The following is an 18,600-nucleotide window of genomic DNA, read 5'->3' on the forward strand; positions in this document are numbered from 1 at the left end:
CCCTCAACCACCAGGTCACTCTTGTGGCCTACCACCAGGAAGAAGATATTGGAGAGTTTTGCTTTCTCCAGAACCTCCTGATGCCGCTGGGGGACACTCTCAAAGGATGTTCTGTTGGTGATTACCAAGCCGCAAAAGGCCTTCTGCCAAGTTCCTGCAGTAGGAGCGAGTCATTGGCCTTGGCAGCCAGGAAGGAATCCAGAATTAGTTTTGAATCCTGCACTGAGGACAGAAGGGGACAGGGGAATCAGGGCAGTTTAATGCAAAGAGCTAGGTAGAGTCAAAAGACCTCAGTTCTTGATCAGCTGCGTGACAGGTGAATGGCTTCATCCAGCTAGTCATCTTGTCCTGTATGTATACTGAGAGGCTTGTTCATTCAGCGAGTATTTATAAGCTCTGCCCCTGCCCATGCCAGGCATGGCCTGCAATGATGAATGAAAACAGGGAGCGACCTGCCACTGAGTGAAAAGAAAACTGCTTCCATGACCAGGGCTGCAAAGAAGAGACTCCCAGGGCTGGGGAGGGCGTCTGAGCAGTAGAGCTGTAATTTGAGGAACCCAGGGGAAGGCATGGGGATCACTTTCAAGGAGAGAGAGCTGCACGTATGCCAGCCCCGATGCCGTGTGATGAGGCAAGACGGGCCAGGTCCTGCAGTGTCTTTCGTAGGCCCCAGCAAAGAGTGGCCTTTACCCAAAAGTAGCAGGAGCCATTGAAGGATTTTAAGCAGAAGCATGATCAGTCAGGTTGATGTTTTGAAAAGCTCATTCTGGCCAGACAGTGGAGGGGGAAGAGAGGGCATTTTTGGAAGCAGAGGTTCCTGAGAAGGTTGTTGCCTGGACTGAGGTATTTGTGACGAAATGGAGAGAAGGGGGAAATCTGACAGCTGTTTAAGTGGTTACTGGAGGTGGGGGTACTGGAGAGCGGGGTATCACCCGGTGATTTGTGGGGAGTCTTCTGACTCGGTGCCTGGGGCAGCTCAGCCCCTCGCCCTGGGCACGACACCCTCTATCTTGCTAAGTAACCAGGCCCACCTGATTCCCGGAGCCCAGCACAGTCTGAGCACACGTAGGACTTAATACATGCTGAGGAGCCCAAGGGGTGGCAGGGCTGGTGAATTTGTGCGCTCCAGTATTGGGAGGGTCTTGGTAAGGGTACTTATTAAGTGCCATGTTTTATGCTACGCACCTTCTGTGGATAAGCTTGTTTTCCCAACAGACCTGAAGAAACAAGTGTTTGTCAAGCACTTTGTTTGCAATATCTCATTTAATCTCATTTTCCAATGAGGAAACTAAAATTTAGAGTTTAAGTAATTTACTCAAGATCACACAGGTAGGACTTCCCTGGTGGCGCAGTGGTTAAGAATCCGCCTGCCAACCAGGCAGGTGGATTCTTCCCTGTTCGAGCCCTGGTCCGGGAAGATCCCACATGCCGCGGAGCAGCTAAGCCCGTGCGCCACAACTACTGAGCCCACGTGCCACAACTATTGAAGCCTGCGCACCTACAGCCCATGCTCTGCAACAAGAGAGGCCACCGCAATGAGAAGCCCGCACACCGCAACAAAGAGTAGGCCCCACTCGCCACAACTAGAGAAAGCCCGCACGCGGCAACGAAGACCCAACACAGCCAAAAATAAATAAATTAATTAATTAAAAAAAAAAAAAAGATCACACAGGTAGTAGTGATGGTCTGAGATTTCAACCAAGTCCCTCTGACTCCAGAACCTGCACTCTTAACTGCTCTAAACTATCTCACCAAGTCCTGTGGGGACAGAGGTGGGAGTGACAGCACATGCAAAGGTCCGGAGGTGTAAAGAAGTCACTGCATCACTGTGGCTAAAGCACAAGGTGCCACATGAGGAGAGAATGGCCGGAGATGAGCAGAGTAAGCTTGGGGGTGGACAGCCCTCAGGCCTAGTGATGGGGTCCAGTGCTCATGCTTTGGAGGCCGCCATGTGTGTGTCTTGCGGGGGGCGGGGGGAGGTGGTACATAGTGTGGGAGGCCCAGCAGGCTGGCTCTGGGCTTCCCACCTCTCTTCAGCCTGAGCAATCTCTTTTAATTGTGGAGGATTTCAGGGCTGTGAGAAGGATCCCATCTGACAAGAAGATTCTGACGCTAAAAGCAGGCATATAAACAAAACGTTTGAAAACCACTGCACAGGTAATGGGGAGCCAGTAAAGTTTTAGATGGAGGATTGACGTGATATATCTACATGTTACTTGGCATCTACTTGCTCTGGCTGCCAGTGGAATTGGAAGCAGGTAGGAGGGGGACCAGCCAAGAAGTTGGCTGCAGTTAATTTGGACTAAAGGTAAAGGAATAAGGCTTGAGGTTTTCCTGAGAAAGAATGAACCAAAAGGCAGGTGTAGGAGGTGGTCACCAAAACGGGGGTGAGTTTTGAGGACACAGAAGAAGCCATCTGGGATGAGGAAGCCATCCCGGAGAGGGCCCCTCTTGCATGAGGTGAAGCAGGGAGGAGGAGGACAGAGCTGGACTGAGCTCTCACAGTTCCCTATAGTTAGGAAAGGCCCCCGGAGTCACCCAGTGTAGCCTCTTATTTTACAGGTAAGGATATCGAGGTCTGGAGAGATCATGTGGCCTGCCCGTGGTCACAGGGTAGGCCAGGACTCAGACCTGTGCTCTTGGTCCAGAGTTCATCTTTGTCATGGCCACCAACGCCCCTTCTCTTCCTGATGGGTGGGCTCTCCCCCTCAGGGGTGGGTGGTGACCTTTCCTGGCCAGCTGGACCCCCAGGCTCTGCCTCCATGAAGGGCACTGAGAAGTCCACCGCCACTGCCTGGGCGACGCCCTCGACAAAGATGCCCTCCACGTAGCGTCTCAACAAGGATGGTTTGTCCACATTTGGGCCTCCTAGGAGGAGGATGTGGGACTGGTACTGCCAGAGAGGATCCATGTGGTGCAGGAGACCAGCCAGGACGAGAAGCGAGCCCAGAACTGAAGCATAAACCACGTGGTCTGGGGCTGGCTCAGACTTGCAGTGAGAGACGTAGAGCCAGAACCCAAAGGCAATCAGGGGATTTTGGGTCTAGGCTCCCCAGGATATACCCAGACCCAGGCTTAGTGAAGCCTCCGGGACAGAGTGCCATTTGAAACCACCATGCAGAACTGAGTCCCTTCAGGACAGAAGCAGGACTTCCCCAAAATAGAGGCCCTGGTCCTATAACCGATCCTGAGAAATCCCCAGGTGTAGCTCAAAAGACCGTGGGCGGCAGACCACAGCCCCCATATGCGAGGATGTCCTTCCTTCTCTCTGCTGGCCTGAGTCCCAGCCCTAGGTCTGTACCTACAGGAGGGAGGGCTGTGCAGTGTGAAGCTTGCCTCTCCCAACACTGGGACTTCCATGGGACATGTCCCAGCCAGGGGCCCCGGAGAAATCCTCCCACACCTGTCAACCACAGACCGAGCACCAGTTCCCCCTCCAGGGCTAGGATCCTAAGAATAACATTCATAAAGAGAAGGGAGAGTAAAACAAGACTGGCCATTCCTGCTGGTATTTGTTGAAGCTGAGTTATGACTACAAGAAGTTCTTCAAACTACTTGATACTAGGTTTTTTTTTGGAGTATAGTTGCTTTACAATGTCGTGTTAGTTTCTGCTGTACAGTGAAGTGAATCAGCTATATGTATACATATATCTCCTTCCTCTTGGACCTCCCTCCCCTGCACATCCCACCCATCTAGGTCATCACAGAGCACCAAGCTGAGTTCCCTGTGCTATACAGCAGGTTCCCACTAGCTAGCTATTTTACACGTGGTAGCGTATTTATGTCAAGCCTAATCTCCCAGTTCATCCCACCCTACCCTTCCTGCCCCGTCCTCCCCCCACCCCACCCCGTGTCCACACGTCCGTTCTCTACATCTGCGTTAGTTTCTTTACTCTTGGTTATGTTTTAAATTTTCCCTAATGGTATTAAAAAGCCCCGTGTTCCCCTGCCAAAGGCAGCCTCCCCAAGGGAATCAGCCCTGGCCTTGAAGAGCTACCTTCTAGTGGGGCAAAAAGGTACAACAGTGCCTGAAATCTGCAAAGAGAGCCAACTCAAGTTAGTGCCCTGAAGGCTCAGAGAAGGAACTGATATGTTAGGCTGGACTAAGCCTTGAAGGGTGAACAGAGTTTTGACAGATATGGAGGAAGGTCATTCCAGGCATGGGAAGGACACATGAAAGACACAGAGGGGGCTTGTTGGCAGAAGGAACTTAACATTTATTAGGCACTTAACACCCGTTGTCATATTTAATCCTCTAACAAACCTGTGAGGTAGGACTCATTTTACCGTGAAGAGACTGAGGCTCAGAGGCAGAGGATAGATCTGGGTTCCCACCTAGATTGCTTCCGTTCCAGCCTGTGCAGTGTGGGTGGGATGGGTCTTCCCTCTTCATCCACTAGGTTTCAGTGGCTCCCAGAGCAGGCAAGGTTGTCAGAAAGGGCCCCATGGGCGGCAGACTTTTGGCTCTGTTCCTTCTAAAGGGCAAAGGGGATGGATTCAAGCCTGGGTTGCAAGGTTTTCAGGCTGTGGAAGCAGCTTATGGAAAGGCTTGGAGGCCAGGTAGCCTGACCTTGTCCATGCTGCTATGGTTGGAGGATTTGGCCAGGGTGCTGCCTTGGAGAGCTAGCTTTGCTTACTCAGAATAACCTGGGGATAGACCTGAAGGGACGATTCTGGAACTCCACTCTTGGTAAGAAAGCAGAGCCCAGCCCATATCTCTGGAAGGGGGTCAGGATCTTTTAAGAGCTTTGTTAGAGTCTGGAATCCTTGTTATTTCCCCAAAGTGTGTACTTTGGTAGTCTCTGTTCCCTAAAAGTGATTAATAGTAAGACCTTCAGGGGAAGAAGGGAACTTCCATCTTGTGAATTCCTGTGTGTGACAAGTACTGCCTTTGATTTGTCATCTAATCCTTTCTAAAAGCTTTGAGTTAGGTATTATTATCCCCAACTTACAGACGAGTCCACTGAGGCTTACAGAGATGAAGTGAGGTCCCCATGGTCCCACAGCTGTACATAGTAGAGCTGAGATTCAAAACCAGTTTTGACCACAAAGCTTGCCCTGTTTTTGGCAGCTGGGATAATGCGATGGTTAGGAGGTGATATTTTTCTGAGTGGTGCAGGCAGATCAGATAATACAGGGAGAGGGGAAAGTGTTGGGGCCTTCCCTGCAAAGGAAACAGCATGTGCAAAGCCCAGGGCTGCAGGTGGTTGGGAACCTGGGCAAAGTGGGTGGAGATGCTGTAGGACCAGATCAGATTGGACTGGGGGGAAAGGGTTTGGATTTTACCCTGTAGGCATGGGGAGCCAGGGAAGGATTCTAGGAGGGTGGCAGGCAGGTCAAATCTGTATTTTAAAAAGATCCCCTGGGGCAATGTGGATGCTAAATCACACCCTACAGGCCTGAGACCCTCAAGAGGGGTGGCACAATCTACACTAAAGACTGCGGAGCCTGAACCATGACAGTGATGGCAAACTGGGTGCGGGGCCTGCTCCCAGGAGAGAGGGCGCCTGCTTCTGAACAGTGGGCAGCCCTCAGGAGGGCATGCCCCTCTCGGCCACTTCCCCATTCTCCAGTCCTATTCTGTGCCTTTCCTCTAGTTAGTGGGCTGGGCAGGGCTGCTTCCTACTGCTGGGTCAGAATCACTCTCATTAAAGCCATTTACAGTCTCCAGAGGTTTTGCCACACTGATGGTGCTTGTGAGTGTGGGATCACAGCCTTAAAGCATAAGGTAGGACCTTCTGGGCCTGGCCTGAGGTGGTGGACAAGGCTGTTGGAACACTGAGCTGGCCTGGGGTTTACTGACTGAGCCACGTCAGTTTCCCCTCCTGGACTTTAGGTTCCTGTCTTTAAAATGTACAAGATCAGCCTGACCTTACAAGGTTGCTTCACGGTTAATAATAAGTCATAGAAGTAATAGTAATAGTAATAATAATAACATAATAAGCAATAGAAATAGGTCACAGCGTGTGAGCCCATACATATTGTAGGAATTCACATAATACATTAATCTTCACAACAACCCTGTGAGACATAAACTATTATTATCCCCATTTTATAGATGGGAAACTGAGGCTGAGAGAGATGTGTGACTACAGTCTGCTGAACATTCCTCAAGGGAGGCAGCTGGAAACAATGGGCAACATCTCGTCCTTGTTGGTGGACCTTGCCCTGGGTGGGCAGGGCCTTCAGGCTGGTTCTTCCACAGTCGGCCAGGATTCTGAGAGGGGAGAAGCTCAGTTTTTTCTTTCTTTCTCCAGGGACTTGGGGATTTTTTTTTTTTTTTTTTTTTTTGAGCACCTGACAGCCAAATCCCCACCACCATCCTCAGGACCAGCTGCTCATCTCCCAAACAAGCTTCAGTTTAGTAGACCTGTACTCCTGTCCGGGGAAGCTCCGGGAGATGAGAAAACACAGACCGAGTTGAGGGTCATTCCCTGCTTCTTCACTTCATTCTAGCACTCAGATCTCCAGTAAATTCCTAGAAAGAGCCCAGCTCTCCCTTGCCTCAGGGCTCCTCCGTCACTTACTGGTTTCATTTAACTTCTCTAGGCCTCAGTCTCAACATCAGTAAAATGGAATAATAATACTATAAGAAGTGCCCAATCAATGCTGGATACTGTTCCTTCTGCCTAGATCTCTGCTCTTAGCTCAGCTCTTCCTCCTCCTCCTCCAGGTCTCAGATCAAAGGCCATCTCTTGAGAGAGGCCTTCCTTGACCACCTGCTCTAAAGGAGGCCCCCATCACCCTCAGGCCCATCTTCCAGATCTGTGGTCTTCATAGCACTTACAACTGGAAATCATTTAGTTCCACTTACAGGTTTTTTCTCTTCCACTAGACCCTAGTACTGCTTTTCTGTCATGTTCACTGCTGTATTCCCAGAGCCCAGATCAGAGTAGATGCTCATTTTATTTTATTTATTTATTTATTTATTGGCCACACACGCAGCTTGCAGAATCTTAGTTTCCCGACCAGGGATTGAACTGGGGCCCGCGGCAGTGAAAGCCCAGAGTCCTAACCACTGGACCGCCAGGGAATTCCCGATGCTCATTGTAAGCATTTTTTTTTTTTTTTTTTTTTTGCGGTACGCGGGCCTCTCACCTCTGCGGCCTCTCCCACTGTGGAGCCCAGGCTCCAGACGCGCAGGCCCAGCGGCCATGGCTCACGGGCCCAGCTGCTCCGCGGCATGTGGGATCCTCCCGGACCGGGGCACGAACCCGTGTCCCCTGCATCGGCAGGGGGAGAGTTGTGCTCTTTTTGCTGTGGTTGTGCTCTTTTTGCTGTGGCAACTGCCCATGCCCTGCCCATGCCTGCTGGCACAATGACACCCCGATACCCCCTTTACACCTGCTGAGATCCTTCCTTCCATAAAGCCTTCCTGCATTGCTGCTGGACATCTTGTGCTAGCTGTTTCTGCTGCAGCTTTAGTTCCCCAGGAGGCAGATTCTGAGCGGGAACTCAGTGTGCAGACTTTTACAAGGGGATTCTTGAGGTCAATACTTGCTTGCTGGGAGGAAGGGAAGAAAGGATTGAGCATGAGAATTTAGCTGTGATGTTGTCGTAACAGTGGCCTCAAGTGACCCCATGGAGAGTGATGAAGCTGGGTTTTTCCTTCAGAGTTGTCTAGAGTTGAGACAAGAGGGCCAGGCCTTTGAATAGTGCCCCCGCCCCACATTAGACCCAATAGATTGATGCTGGATTGTGGGCTGCCCCGGATGGGTGGGCAGTTCCCAGAGAGATTAAACTGAGCTCCACCACCAGGCAGCACTCCCAGCAGCTGGGAGGTGCAGTGGGGAGGAGGGGAGATCTTGGTGGCTAATCACAGTGTCCACCGTGTGCCCAACAGATGAGCTGTTCATATTCATCCCTGCCTCTCAGATCCAGATCCAGTCCCTGGCTTTGGAGTAGGGGCACTGGGCAGCAACCTGGGTTTGAGCGCACACTTTCTCATCCAAACCTGAGGACCTAAGGAGGCTCCAAGGCTGGCTCAGCCTGAAATTCCCTGCACCTGTCCTGGCCTGTGCAGCAGCGTCCAAACGCTGAGTGGTTCAGCATCTGAGCCCAGGGACGCCGCCAGAAATGGCCACATCCCGGCCAAGGGAGGAAAGAGCGGTGATGACCGTTCTTGCCATTCGATTCTCATTGTGTGGGAGGCTCTGGCTGAGCGTAGCCCATTCATCACCTCATTTGTGCCCACAACCCCCTGTGAGGCGGGATCTTCTATGAGTTTCTCTGACCATGGAGGAAACAGGCTCAAGGACAGGAAGCTGCACACCTGGCCTCTTAGATCTTTCTAGTAGAAAGGGGCTGAGCTCTTGAGACCCCCAAATCCAGGAGACAAGACTGTACCAGGATACTGTTTATATTAACCCTCAGGATAGATTCTGCCATATACCCTCCAGAGAGATACTAACACTCCCCATCTCACCAGCACTTATGAGGTCCACACTGCTTTAACCCTTTCCCTCCCAGAGTCAACACTTGCATGGGCCCGGGTGCTGTGTGCTGCTGGGGGGCCTGGGGATTTGGGTGTTCTGGATGAGCCGGACACCCCCCCAGTCCTCCTCCAGTTTGATGTCCCCCTGCTGCAGGGCCTGCTGGATGGCATCAGTGAGGGTGTTGAAGGCCAGGTCCACGTTGCAGTTATTTTTGGCGGAGGTCTCCATGAAGGCCATGCCCAGGGAAGCAGCCAGCTCCTCTGCCTCCTGGGCTGAGACACAACGGGTGCTCTGCAGGTCACTCTTGTGGCCAACCAGCAGGAAGATCACCTTGTCGGGGCCCTGAGTGGCCATGACCTCCTGGTGCCAGTCTTGGATGTGTTCAAAGGACTTCCTGTTTGTCACATCAAAGACCAGCAGGACACCCACCACATTCCGGTAAAAGGACCTGGTGATGCACCTGATGGTGGGAGGGAGTAAGTTGGGAGAGGCTTATGCCTTCAAGACACCCGATGCAAGACCACGCCCTCTGTACACTGGCTGCCTCACACCCCCAAAGCTCATTTCACACTGCCCTATGCTTCTCTTTCCCCATATCTGTCTCTCCCAAGTGACTGTGTGCTCCCCAGTTAGTCAGCAGTTTGATTCCCATACACTCCTGACCATTCCTCCATTCCTAGAGGAAGCCTCATGTTTTCCTGATCTCAGGTCTTTTTTTCCCCACTCTGCCTGGCAAACTCCTACACATCCTTCATGGCCAACACGAATCTCTCTTCGTTTCACATCTCCTTTACACCTCCCTCTCTGACCTCCTGTGGGCTCTCTCAGCACCCAGGTCATTCATGCCTCCAAGTTTCAATATCGAACATCCCTCTGGGGAGGACACCAGGTCTTTATTTTTGTTTGTTTGTTTTTTGTGTTTTTGGTTTGTTTGGCCGTGCCAGGAGTCATGCGGGATCTTAGTTCCCCCACCAGGGATCGAACCCGTGCCGCCTGCGTTGGAAGGCGGTTTCTTAACTACTGGACCGCCAGGGAAGTCCCAACCTGCTGTTATGTGTAGGATGAAGGACTCAAGAGTGAAGGACCCAGGCCCAGGGCAGAGACCCCCAGATCTCTACTTGGGCCACTGAGGCTGACCCCTCTGAGGTATCCCCATGCCCAGGTGGACCAGGACTGACCCCGCCCCAGCCAGAGGCCCCTCACGCCAGCCCCTTCTCGTCCCTCCCCGCCCCACCTCCCACCCACTGCGCACCTGAAGCGCTCTTGGCCCGCCGTGTCCCAGAGCTGCAGCTTCACGCGCGGCCCGGCCCGCAGCTGCAGAGTGCGGCTGTAGAATTCGACGCCCACCGTGGGCACCGACTCGAGCTCCGGCTCGGGTTCCGGGATCCCAGGCGCGCCCGCCACGTAGCGCCGCAGCAGCGACGTCTTGCCCACGGCCGCGTCCCCCAGCAGCGCGATCCGAAACTGGTAGCGGCAGCCCCCCGCCTCCATGTCGGACGTCTGGCCTCCCGGGGCCCAGCCATCAACTATGCGGCCCCGCCCCCGCCCAGTCGCAGGGCCCCGCCCCCGCCTCAGGGCGGCCGCTGAGCCACCCAGACCCGGGACTGGAGAACCTGGGGCGTCCTCAGCACCGGGGGGTGGGGCCGGACCCCGAGGAAACCACCGGGCCCTGTGGAAACACCTGGACAAGTCACTTCCTTGCTCCGAGCCTCAGTTTCCTCCTCTGTAAAATGGAGATGATAACCCTTACTTCAAGGATGAAGAGATTAACCTAGATAATGTGGGGAGAAAGACTAGGGAGGACCAATAACCAAACGTGCACTGGCCTGGGACCAGTAGTGCCAGAGCGTCCACTGTATTCATCCGTTGGGCTGGCTTCTCTCTGCAGCCCCACTCTCCATTAGTCCCCCAGCCGTGTCCCTGCTGCTGCTGGACCCGGAGACACCCCTGAAGAAAGTTGGTTTATAGGTGCTCTTTCCCCCCCAGGTACCCCTTTCCTGGAGCCCCACTGGCCCTGGCCTGGGGCCTCCCGTTTGGTGTTCAGGGTCAATGTTCAACAGCATCCACTGCTTCCTCCCCTCCCGCCTGTGCGGGGCCCCAGGGCCCAGAGAGGGACTTGCACACAGGCAGCAGACAGACCACTGCAATTCCAGAGGGAGTGCAGTTTGCTTGTGGACTGGACAGCTAATATTAATGAGGTGAGATGGTCAGTTCCTTATGCTCTGGGACAGCAACTCTTTGAGAAGGCCAGAGTGTGCCCATTTTAGAGCTGAGACTGAAGCTCAGATGTGTGGCTCGTCTCGGGTCACAGTAGGGCTGGGCCTCACATCCGGATTTGTCTCACTCTTCATTACCCCTTGATGTCACAAAAGGGGACCGCAAAGCAAGTTCCCAAAGGACCAGGGCTAAGTGGTCAGGTCCCACTTAGATTAGGGGCAAGGGTAAAGCAGGTACATCTGCATTCAAGATGTACTCCACTCTTTCCAGTCTGGCCTTCTTGACACCCAGGACATAAAGGCTGGAGCTGTGGTTGGTCCCAAACAGCTTGCCTGTTGGTTTAATCCCACTATCCCACTGTGGGCGGATGTTACCAGTTTAACTTGTTGTGGCAAATTGGCAGTGGGAAGCAGTTCTCACTAATGCAAACCATCATATCATCACATTTCCTCCTTACACAACCTTGTGAGTAGGTGTTAGTCTGCCCAGTGTTGCTGTTGTTGTTGTTTAATATTTATTTATTTATTTGGCTGCATCGGGTCTTCGTTGTGGCACGCGGGCTTCTCTCTAGTTGCAGTGTGCCGGCTCTAGAGTGTGCAGGCTTAGTTGCCCGCGGCACGTGGGATCTTAATTCCCCCACCAGGGATTGAACCCATGTCCCCTGCGTTGGAAGGCGGATTCTTAACTACTGGACCACCAGGGAAGTCCCTGCCCAGTGGGTTTTTTTTGTTTTTTTTTTTTTTGCGGTACGCGGGCCTCTCACTGTTGTGGCCTCTCCCGTTGCGGAGCACAGGCTCCGGACGCGCAGGCTCAGCGGCCATGGCTCATGGGCCCAGCCGCTCCACGGCATGTGGGATCTTCCCGGACCGGGCCACGAACCCGTGTCCCCTGCATCGGCAGGCGGACTCTCAACCACTGCGCCACCAGGGAAGCCCCCCTGCCCAGTGTTTTTTACAGATGAGAAAACTGATGCTCAGAGAAGTTAAGTAGCCAGCCCAAGATCACTCAGCACGAAGACAGACTAGCTGCCAAGTCTGTTTCTGGCTGGACAGTTTGGGGACCTGGGAAGGCCCAGGTTTTCTTGTGGCTAACTCTAAGCAAATCTGTGAGAAGACATTTTGTTAGGTCTCCTAGTAATCCTGGGTTTTGGTCACCTGCACTAGCCTGAAGGGTCCCAAGTCTCTGCTTGCCTCCACCTCCAGGAGGAGAGAGGGGGGGCATCAGCTTGGGTATGTGTGTTGGGGAAGGAACCCGCCCAGCCAGCTCTGCCCAAACCAGGAGGGTCTGCCCCACTCCCACCTGCCCCACTAATTCTTCCATCGGGATGTTCTTATCACCTTGCTCTGTTCAGCTGGAAAAACAGTTTTTGCGTCAGGGCTGTGCAGATCTTCCTCCGCCCATTCCACCCCCCGCCTTTCTTTACCCACCACTGGTGCTCCAGCCATGCTGAACATCTTGCCTCTTCTCAGCCCTCTGCCAGGAACACTCCCCTTCTGCTCGTCAAAGGGTAACTAACCCCTACTTCACTGGCCAGTGAGGTCACAGGCCCTTTTGTCCACTGTCTCCCTTCTAGGCTCAGGCCTCTTGAGAACAAGGACCAGTGGCTGTATCCTCAGGGCTTGGCACAAAGTAGAACTTGGTAAATATTTATGGTTGAATGAATGAATGAATAAAAGTGGATAAATGCTATTCGTTCATTCATTCACACATTTATTCATTCAAACACCACAGCAGAGCTGGACTGAGGGAGCTACGGGGTCAGAGAAGACCTCTTGGAGAAGGTGAAGCTGAAGTTGGGTCTCCAAGAACAAGTGGGAGCCGGGGAGGTCAGGGAGGAAGCGCACTCCATGCTGGGGCAGCCGGGCAAAGGCAGAGGCATGAAACAGCTTGAAAGGCAGTTTGAACCCAGACGTCCCAGAAGCCTTTGCAGTCAGCATGTGGGCAGAGTGCACTGTCAGCATCGGACTCCTTGAACTTCCTCTCCTAGACGTTCCTGCTGCGGGTTGGGGTCATGTGCCTGTCCCTGACTGCACCTGGTGCTGGAATCCGGATGTCAGCTGACTTTGCCATGGACTCCCTATGTGACGCAGGGGGCAAGTCATTTCCCTTCTCCAACCCTGCTTCCCCTTCTGCTAAGTGAGGCAAATCATGGCACCCACCTCACAGGATAGTTCTGGGGTTACTGTGTATCGTAGCAGGTGCACATTTGCATTAGACAGATCTTAGTTTTAGTTCCAAATGATGCTTACTAGCTATGTGGCCTTGGCCAAGTTTTATTCATTCATTAATTCATTCACTTAGTAATTATTTCAATAAATGCTGGCCATCTTTTACATACTTGGCACTTATACAGCCGTGGGAAAAAAAGACACAATTCCTTTTCTTGAAGAGCTCACTTGTAATGGGAAAGACAGAAAGTAAACTCATATAAAATGTGATGACAGGGAGCAATAAGTGTTATAAGTAACAAGCCATAGCTTGAAGGGTGGCAGGGTGCTATATCAAAATAGGGTGGTCCGGGGATTTCCCTGGTGGTCCAGTGGTTAAGATTTTGCCTTCCAATGTAGGGGGCGCAGGTTTGATCCCTGGTTGGGGAGATAAGATCCCACAGTCCTTGCAGCGAAAAAAAACCCCAAATCATAAAACAGAGGCAATATCGTAACCAGTTCAATCAAGACTTTAAAAATGGTCCACATAAAAAAAAAAAAAATCTTCAAAAAAAAAAAATAGGGTGGTCCGAGGAGGTGACATTTGAACAGAAAAACAGAGGAAGAGAGGGAGCAAGCAGCGTGGTTGTCTGTGATATACAGCGAGGACAGTTCCAGGCAGGAAGAACAGCAAGAGTGAAGGCCCTGAGGTTGGAGCAGGCAAGGGATGCGCCAAGAGCACAGAGGCCAGAGAGAGGGAGCTGAATGAATGGGGAGCAAGTGGTGAGCAATGAGAGCAATCACCTGTGGCTTCAGAGGCCTATCATGGGGACTTCAACCTTTATTCCAAATGCGGGATCTTCCCGGACCGGGGCATGAACCCATGTCCCCCGCATCGGCAGGCGGACCCTCAACCACTGCACCACCAGGGAAGCCCATGGTCAAGTGATTTTTAACAAAGATGCCAAAGCAATTAGATGGAAAAAGATGATGTTTTACAAAATTGAAGGTGGAACAATTGGATAGGCAATACGCAATAAATAAAAAACCAAACCTTGATTCCTACCTCACATGATACACAAAAATTAACTCAAAATGTATCATAGATCTAAATATAAGAGCTAAATGAGCCTTAGTCTCATTATTTTAGAGACTTACAGTTTCATTTTTTTCCCATTTATTTATTTATGGCTGGGTTGGGTCTTCGTTGCTGTGCGCAAGCTTTCTCTAGTTGCAGTGAGCGGGGGCTACTCTTCATTGCAGTGCGCGGGCTTCTCATTTCAGTGGCTTCACTTGTTTCGGAGCTCGGGCTCTAGGTGCGCGGGCTTCAGTAGTTGTGGCACGCGGGCTCAGTAGTTGTGACTCACGGGCTTAGTTGCTCCGCGGCATGTGGGATCCTCCCAAACCGGTGTCCCCTGCATTGGCAGGCGGATTTTTAACCACTGGACCACCAGGGAAGTCCAGAAATAGTCAGATTCTTGACGCATCTTAAAGGTGAACACAGGATTTGCTGATGCATTGGAAGTGGGATATTAGAAGAAGAGGGGTCCTGGGTCACCCTAAGGACTTACTGAGATGGGGAAAAGCAGGTCTAGAGGAGGAAAGACTGTGTTCTGAGAAGCCTATTAACAAATAGCCATCCAAGTGTAGATGTCACGGAAGCAGCAGGATATCAAGTCTGGAGCTCAGAAGAAAAGCGGAAACACATTTGGAAGTCATCAGAAAGTTTCTTAACCCTCATACAGTCTGTCGCCTTCTCCACAAAATGGGAATAATAGTAACACTTCTTAAAGTGTAAGTAAGGATAAAAACGTTTTAAAGTGTATGTAAGGATGAAAACTGATGAATAGATTAAGCACAGAATGGGTGCTTAATTCTTGACAATTACTACGTTTTTATATTGACGCTTATTCATTCTACGGACAAAACGTGCACATGGCACAGTGATTATGAGTGTGCTGTTTGAGGTGGACTTCCGCATTCCAGTCCTTACCTCATTTGCTAGCTGTGTGATCCATTCCTCAGTTTCCTTATGTGTGAAAAAGGCATCATTATAATACCCACACACAGGGTTAATGAAAACTAGCTGAGGTAATGGGGCACAGTGTACTTAGCAAGCACTCAGTAAAATTTTTTATCTATCAGCGGAAGATGAGGCTTGACTAAATAATGCATTCATCTCAGGAGTACTGTAATTAGTCGCCTCTCCCTTTTGGGAAGGAAGCCCCTCCCCAAGATCCCTCTCCGAGAAGACCTCACAGAGCTCCTCCCCGAAATCACTCAGTCGCTGCTCCTCCACGTGCCCACGGCGGTCTGAACGCAGCCCTTTCTCAGCTCACAGGGTTAACAGTTGACTTCTCGATGTTGAAAGTCTTCCCCGGACTGAACTCCAGATGGCACAGCGGTATCCGTGAGCCCAGTGCCCGGTATTGGACATTCACTGAAGGCTGAAGGAAGGCGGAGGAACCTCTTCCGGTCCGGAAGAAACCACAAGGTTTCTCCATCTGGGTGAAAAGGGTCTCGCCCCGCACGCGCTTGGGGCTGGAGCCAGACACGCGGTCCGCGCTGGTGGCGAAAGAACTACAATTCCCAGCAGTCTGCGCGGCACGCAGCTCCAACTGTCAGGCGTGGCCGCGAAGGGCGGGACCTATATAAAGCTCTTCTCGGCGCGTAGCTACCCTTTTTTCCGGTTACCGCGTCCTTGTTCTCTTGGCTTTTCGCGTTCTCTGCTAAGGTTTACGCCCATCCTCCGCCGTACGCGGCCTTAGCCTCGGCGCCACCGCCGCCACACTCGCCGGAGCTGCTTCCCGAGGTTGCGGGATGTTGAGCGCAGCACGGAGGACCCTGGCCTGCCGACCTGGTTGGATCAAGGTCTGGAAGGCCACATTGGCCGCATGCGCAGTGAAAGGAGCCGGAACCTGTGAGGGCCGCGCCCTGCTCCCGCCTCGGCCCGCAGGGCCTTGTGCTCCGGTGTGACGGGTGAGTAACGCGGCCAGGCCGCCGGGAGCACGGCAGTTTTGGGACTGAAGTGGCTTAATTTGGGGGGAGACCACGTGATGGGGTCAGCCAGACCTTGAATATGCTTGTGACAGCTAGCTGCTCGGTGATCTTGGGCAGGTGACTTCCGTGCCTTCATCTAAATTATCTGGCTGCACAGCACATGTTAAGGAAGTCACCATGGTGGGTATAAGGACAAGGTTTTCCGGAGGACGGGCTTTAGTCATTCAGATACTATTTTGAATCCTAGGTTTGTCACTTTTTCCATTGATAGACAATTTTCGGTAAGTAACTTAGTCTAAGTCTTATAAAAAATGGGGATGATAAAATGGTCCAGTGAAGATAAACGAGACAAAACACTGGCACATAGTAAAACAAAGTGGTGATTGGGACCTATAGGATGTTTGTTGTCTTTTTTTAGTCTCCAGAGTGTCCCAGTAGATGAATTGGTGATAAGTCCTGACGCACAGGATTTAGGTGAGTCTGAGGGCTACACAGTGTTGGGCCTGCCCTGTGACCTGGATTACCCTGTGGCCCTTGTCGAAGCTGCAGCTGCTTCCACATAGCTGCTGTGGTCAAAAAGGAGCCCAGAGTGACAGTTTTCCTTGACGGTCGCTGTTCTGTTTGCTGTAACTGATCTGCAACATTTCAGGAAAAGACAGCTCCCATTGTACCTGCCATTTTTCAGGTATAGCCAGAGACCTTTATTAGAGTTGACACATTTCCAGAGGCTAACAGAAATGTTCCACTGATGGGGTCATGCATACAGAGTTAACAGAATAAGGCTTTTGAGAAGTAGCTTGCAGAGGCCAAGAACCAGCATGGAGGGGTAGATGGGGGTGGGTTAGATATCTGTACTGGGAAAATCCCGTGGCAGGTGGTGCAGATCTTGGTCGTGCTTTGGGTCATTGCCCTGAAAAGCTTATGGCATCAGTACTTAGGACCAAAGGCTAGTCAAAAAACGTAGTTCTGAAGACCAAAGGAAGGGAACAGTTAAGATCATTCAGGACAATTGTGTTCTCCTTTTAGCTGTGCCAGATTGAAGATTCCAGGATGACTGAAGTTGACCTTTCTGGTGAGTGAAGACTGGGGTCATGACAGTGATGGAACACAGCAGCCTCAGGACCTTGTAGGTTTTCTGTAGGGACGTAATTTGGGAGCTACGTGGGTCAGTACAGCATGTTCCCAAGAGCTATGGCTTGTTGTGGCCATGGGATCTCCAACTGCATGCAAGAGCAACTTGGAGAGACTTTGACAGCACAGGTCAGCATAATACCTGCAGCTGCCACTCGCCTTTCCTATAGTACCTCAGGACCTGGGCTGGAAGCCTTACACTTGAGTCCATGTGTTTCCATCAAAAAAGTCAGCTTCTGTGTATGGATCAACTTTTTGGTTTAGAGCTTCTACACTTTTTTTCTGCAGGTTGCCCCCAGGTTTTACTGGCAGTGCCTGATACTGAAGTATCTGAAAACACCAGCTTGCTGCTGGAGCAATGCTTTAGAATAAGGTAAAGTTGGATGTTGAAGACAGCCTGACCCTCCGGTTCCCTTTCCCATCAGATCTGAACCTTGGTCTTGGTGGTCGTAAGAGGAGGAATAGTAGTACTGAAGCTATGCTCATGGTGTCTGTTTATATAGCATGTGGGCTAGTTTCAAACAAGGTTGAATTCTCTTGGAACTTGTTGCCTCCTCCCCTGTAAAATGGGATAATCTTAGACTTAAAGGGAGGCTGTATGTGAAACTGGGCAGCTGGTATAGTGATTGCTGACTAATATTTCTGTATTTGGGAGGGATTTATCCATAGCTTTCTTGACTCCTGATCGAGTGTTCTTTTTTTTTCCCTCCTAAGATCTGTTACCAGTAAAGCTGTCTTCTGTGACTGTGGATCTACAGAGTTGGGTGAGTTGAATGTCTGCCAGAAGCTTTCACACAACTTCCTTGCAGCTTCCATTAGTATTTCACTGTTACACCCTAAGCAGTGTAGCCAGTAGATGATAAGGCTACTCAGGTCTGTGTGTAGAAGTCTTCTTTTTAATATATCATTTACATCTGGCCTTGTGTGCTGTATCTGTTGGCTCTTCATAACTGTAGGACAAAAAATAAATGTTTACAGTGTGACTTAGTCTGCTGGATTTGCCTATGCTAAATGCCAAGAACACACCTGCAGAGTAGAATGTGGCAGAAGGGACAGTCCTGTGTCTTTACAGCAAGGGCTGACTACTGTGAATGCAATAATGGCTTGAGCTCATGCTCATTGGTTTTGGTAACCTTGGAGTCTTACCCACCCCTCTCCTGGGAGAGTGGTTCTATTCTAGCTCAAGGTATTTTTTTAGGCGGTGACTGGTCCAGGATGAAACCTAATCTGAGTGGACATCTATGGATGATAAATGCGGATATGGGACTGAGACCAGCCCTTAGGAAAACCTGGGTGGCATTGATTAATTGGGGCATTATTAACACACTGGCGTACACTTCTTTTTCAGGAGAGAAACACTACAGGAAGAGGCAAATGAAGAGACAAGGGGCTCTTTGAGGTGGAAACACCTTTTTTTCTTTCTGATGCTGGTACCTGGCATACAAGTGACCAATAAAAGGTTCCTGGATGTATGTTTGTGTCAGTTTTCTTGATGTCCCTCAGATTGTTGGTTATTCCCTATTTAAATACTCTGTAAGACTCAGAATGAATTATAGTCTCAATTTCTGAAGAAAAGGTTGATCTCAGAAAGGAACAAAACGATCAGTTCTATAATTGCAATTGTATTACCCTTGCTGAGTGAGAATTCAGGCTGAGCGCAGGACTGGTAC

The 18,600-nt window shown here is 51.1% G+C and overlaps 1 protein-coding gene, 1 long non-coding RNA gene and 4 other non-coding genes across 6 annotated transcripts; 5 read left to right on the plus strand and 1 right to left on the minus strand.

Moving 5' to 3' along the window:
* Positions 1-8,208: 8,208 nt before the first annotated feature.
* Positions 8,209-9,939, minus strand: RAB42 (RAB42, member RAS oncogene family). Its single transcript, XM_029230400.1, has 2 exons — positions 9,688-9,939; positions 8,209-8,895 (listed from the first exon to the last, which is right to left on the minus strand). Exons 1-2 carry the CDS (start codon positions 9,924-9,926, stop codon positions 8,472-8,474), a joined length of 663 nt encoding a protein of 220 aa, XP_029086233.1. The 5' UTR covers positions 9,927-9,939; the 3' UTR covers positions 8,209-8,471.
* Positions 9,940-15,498: 5,559 nt separating this feature from the next.
* LOC114899529 lies at positions 15,499-18,402 on the plus strand. Its single transcript, XR_003794603.1, has 6 exons — positions 15,499-15,778; positions 16,218-16,273; positions 16,826-16,871; positions 17,219-17,303; positions 17,645-17,694; positions 18,279-18,402. It is a non-coding gene; the product is annotated as an uncharacterized LOC114899529 (long non-coding RNA).
* Positions 16,326-16,460, plus strand: LOC114900131. The gene has a single exon (XR_003794750.1). It is a non-coding gene; the product is annotated as a small nucleolar RNA SNORA16B/SNORA16A family (small nucleolar RNA).
* Positions 16,972-17,102, plus strand: LOC114900148. Its single transcript, XR_003794765.1, has one exon. It is a non-coding gene; the product is annotated as a small nucleolar RNA SNORA44 (small nucleolar RNA).
* Positions 17,331-17,457, plus strand: LOC114900152. Its single transcript, XR_003794769.1, has one exon. It is a non-coding gene; the product is annotated as a small nucleolar RNA SNORA61 (small nucleolar RNA).
* On the plus strand, positions 18,135-18,208 carry LOC114900174. Its single transcript, XR_003794789.1, has one exon. It is a non-coding gene; the product is annotated as a small nucleolar RNA SNORD99 (small nucleolar RNA).
* Positions 18,403-18,600: the final 198 nt, after the last annotated feature.

The sequence above is a fragment of the Monodon monoceros genome, unplaced genomic scaffold, assembly GCF_005190385.1.
Source record: "Monodon monoceros isolate NGI ecotype Baffin Bay Population unplaced genomic scaffold, NGI_Narwhal_1 Super_Scaffold_18, whole genome shotgun sequence".
NCBI lineage: Eukaryota > Metazoa > Chordata > Mammalia > Artiodactyla > Monodontidae > Monodon > Monodon monoceros.

Bases quoted from the DNA above. Each gene is read 5' to 3' on its own strand.
- RAB42 (XM_029230400.1), bottom strand. From the start codon at position 9,926: ATGGAGGCGGGGGGCTGCCGCTACCAGTTTCGGATCGCGCTGCTGGGG. The intron at 8,896-9,687 runs GTGCGCAGTGGG...TCCCACCATCAG, and splicing joins GCGGGCCAAGAGCGCTTCAG to GTGCATCACCAGGTCCTTTT.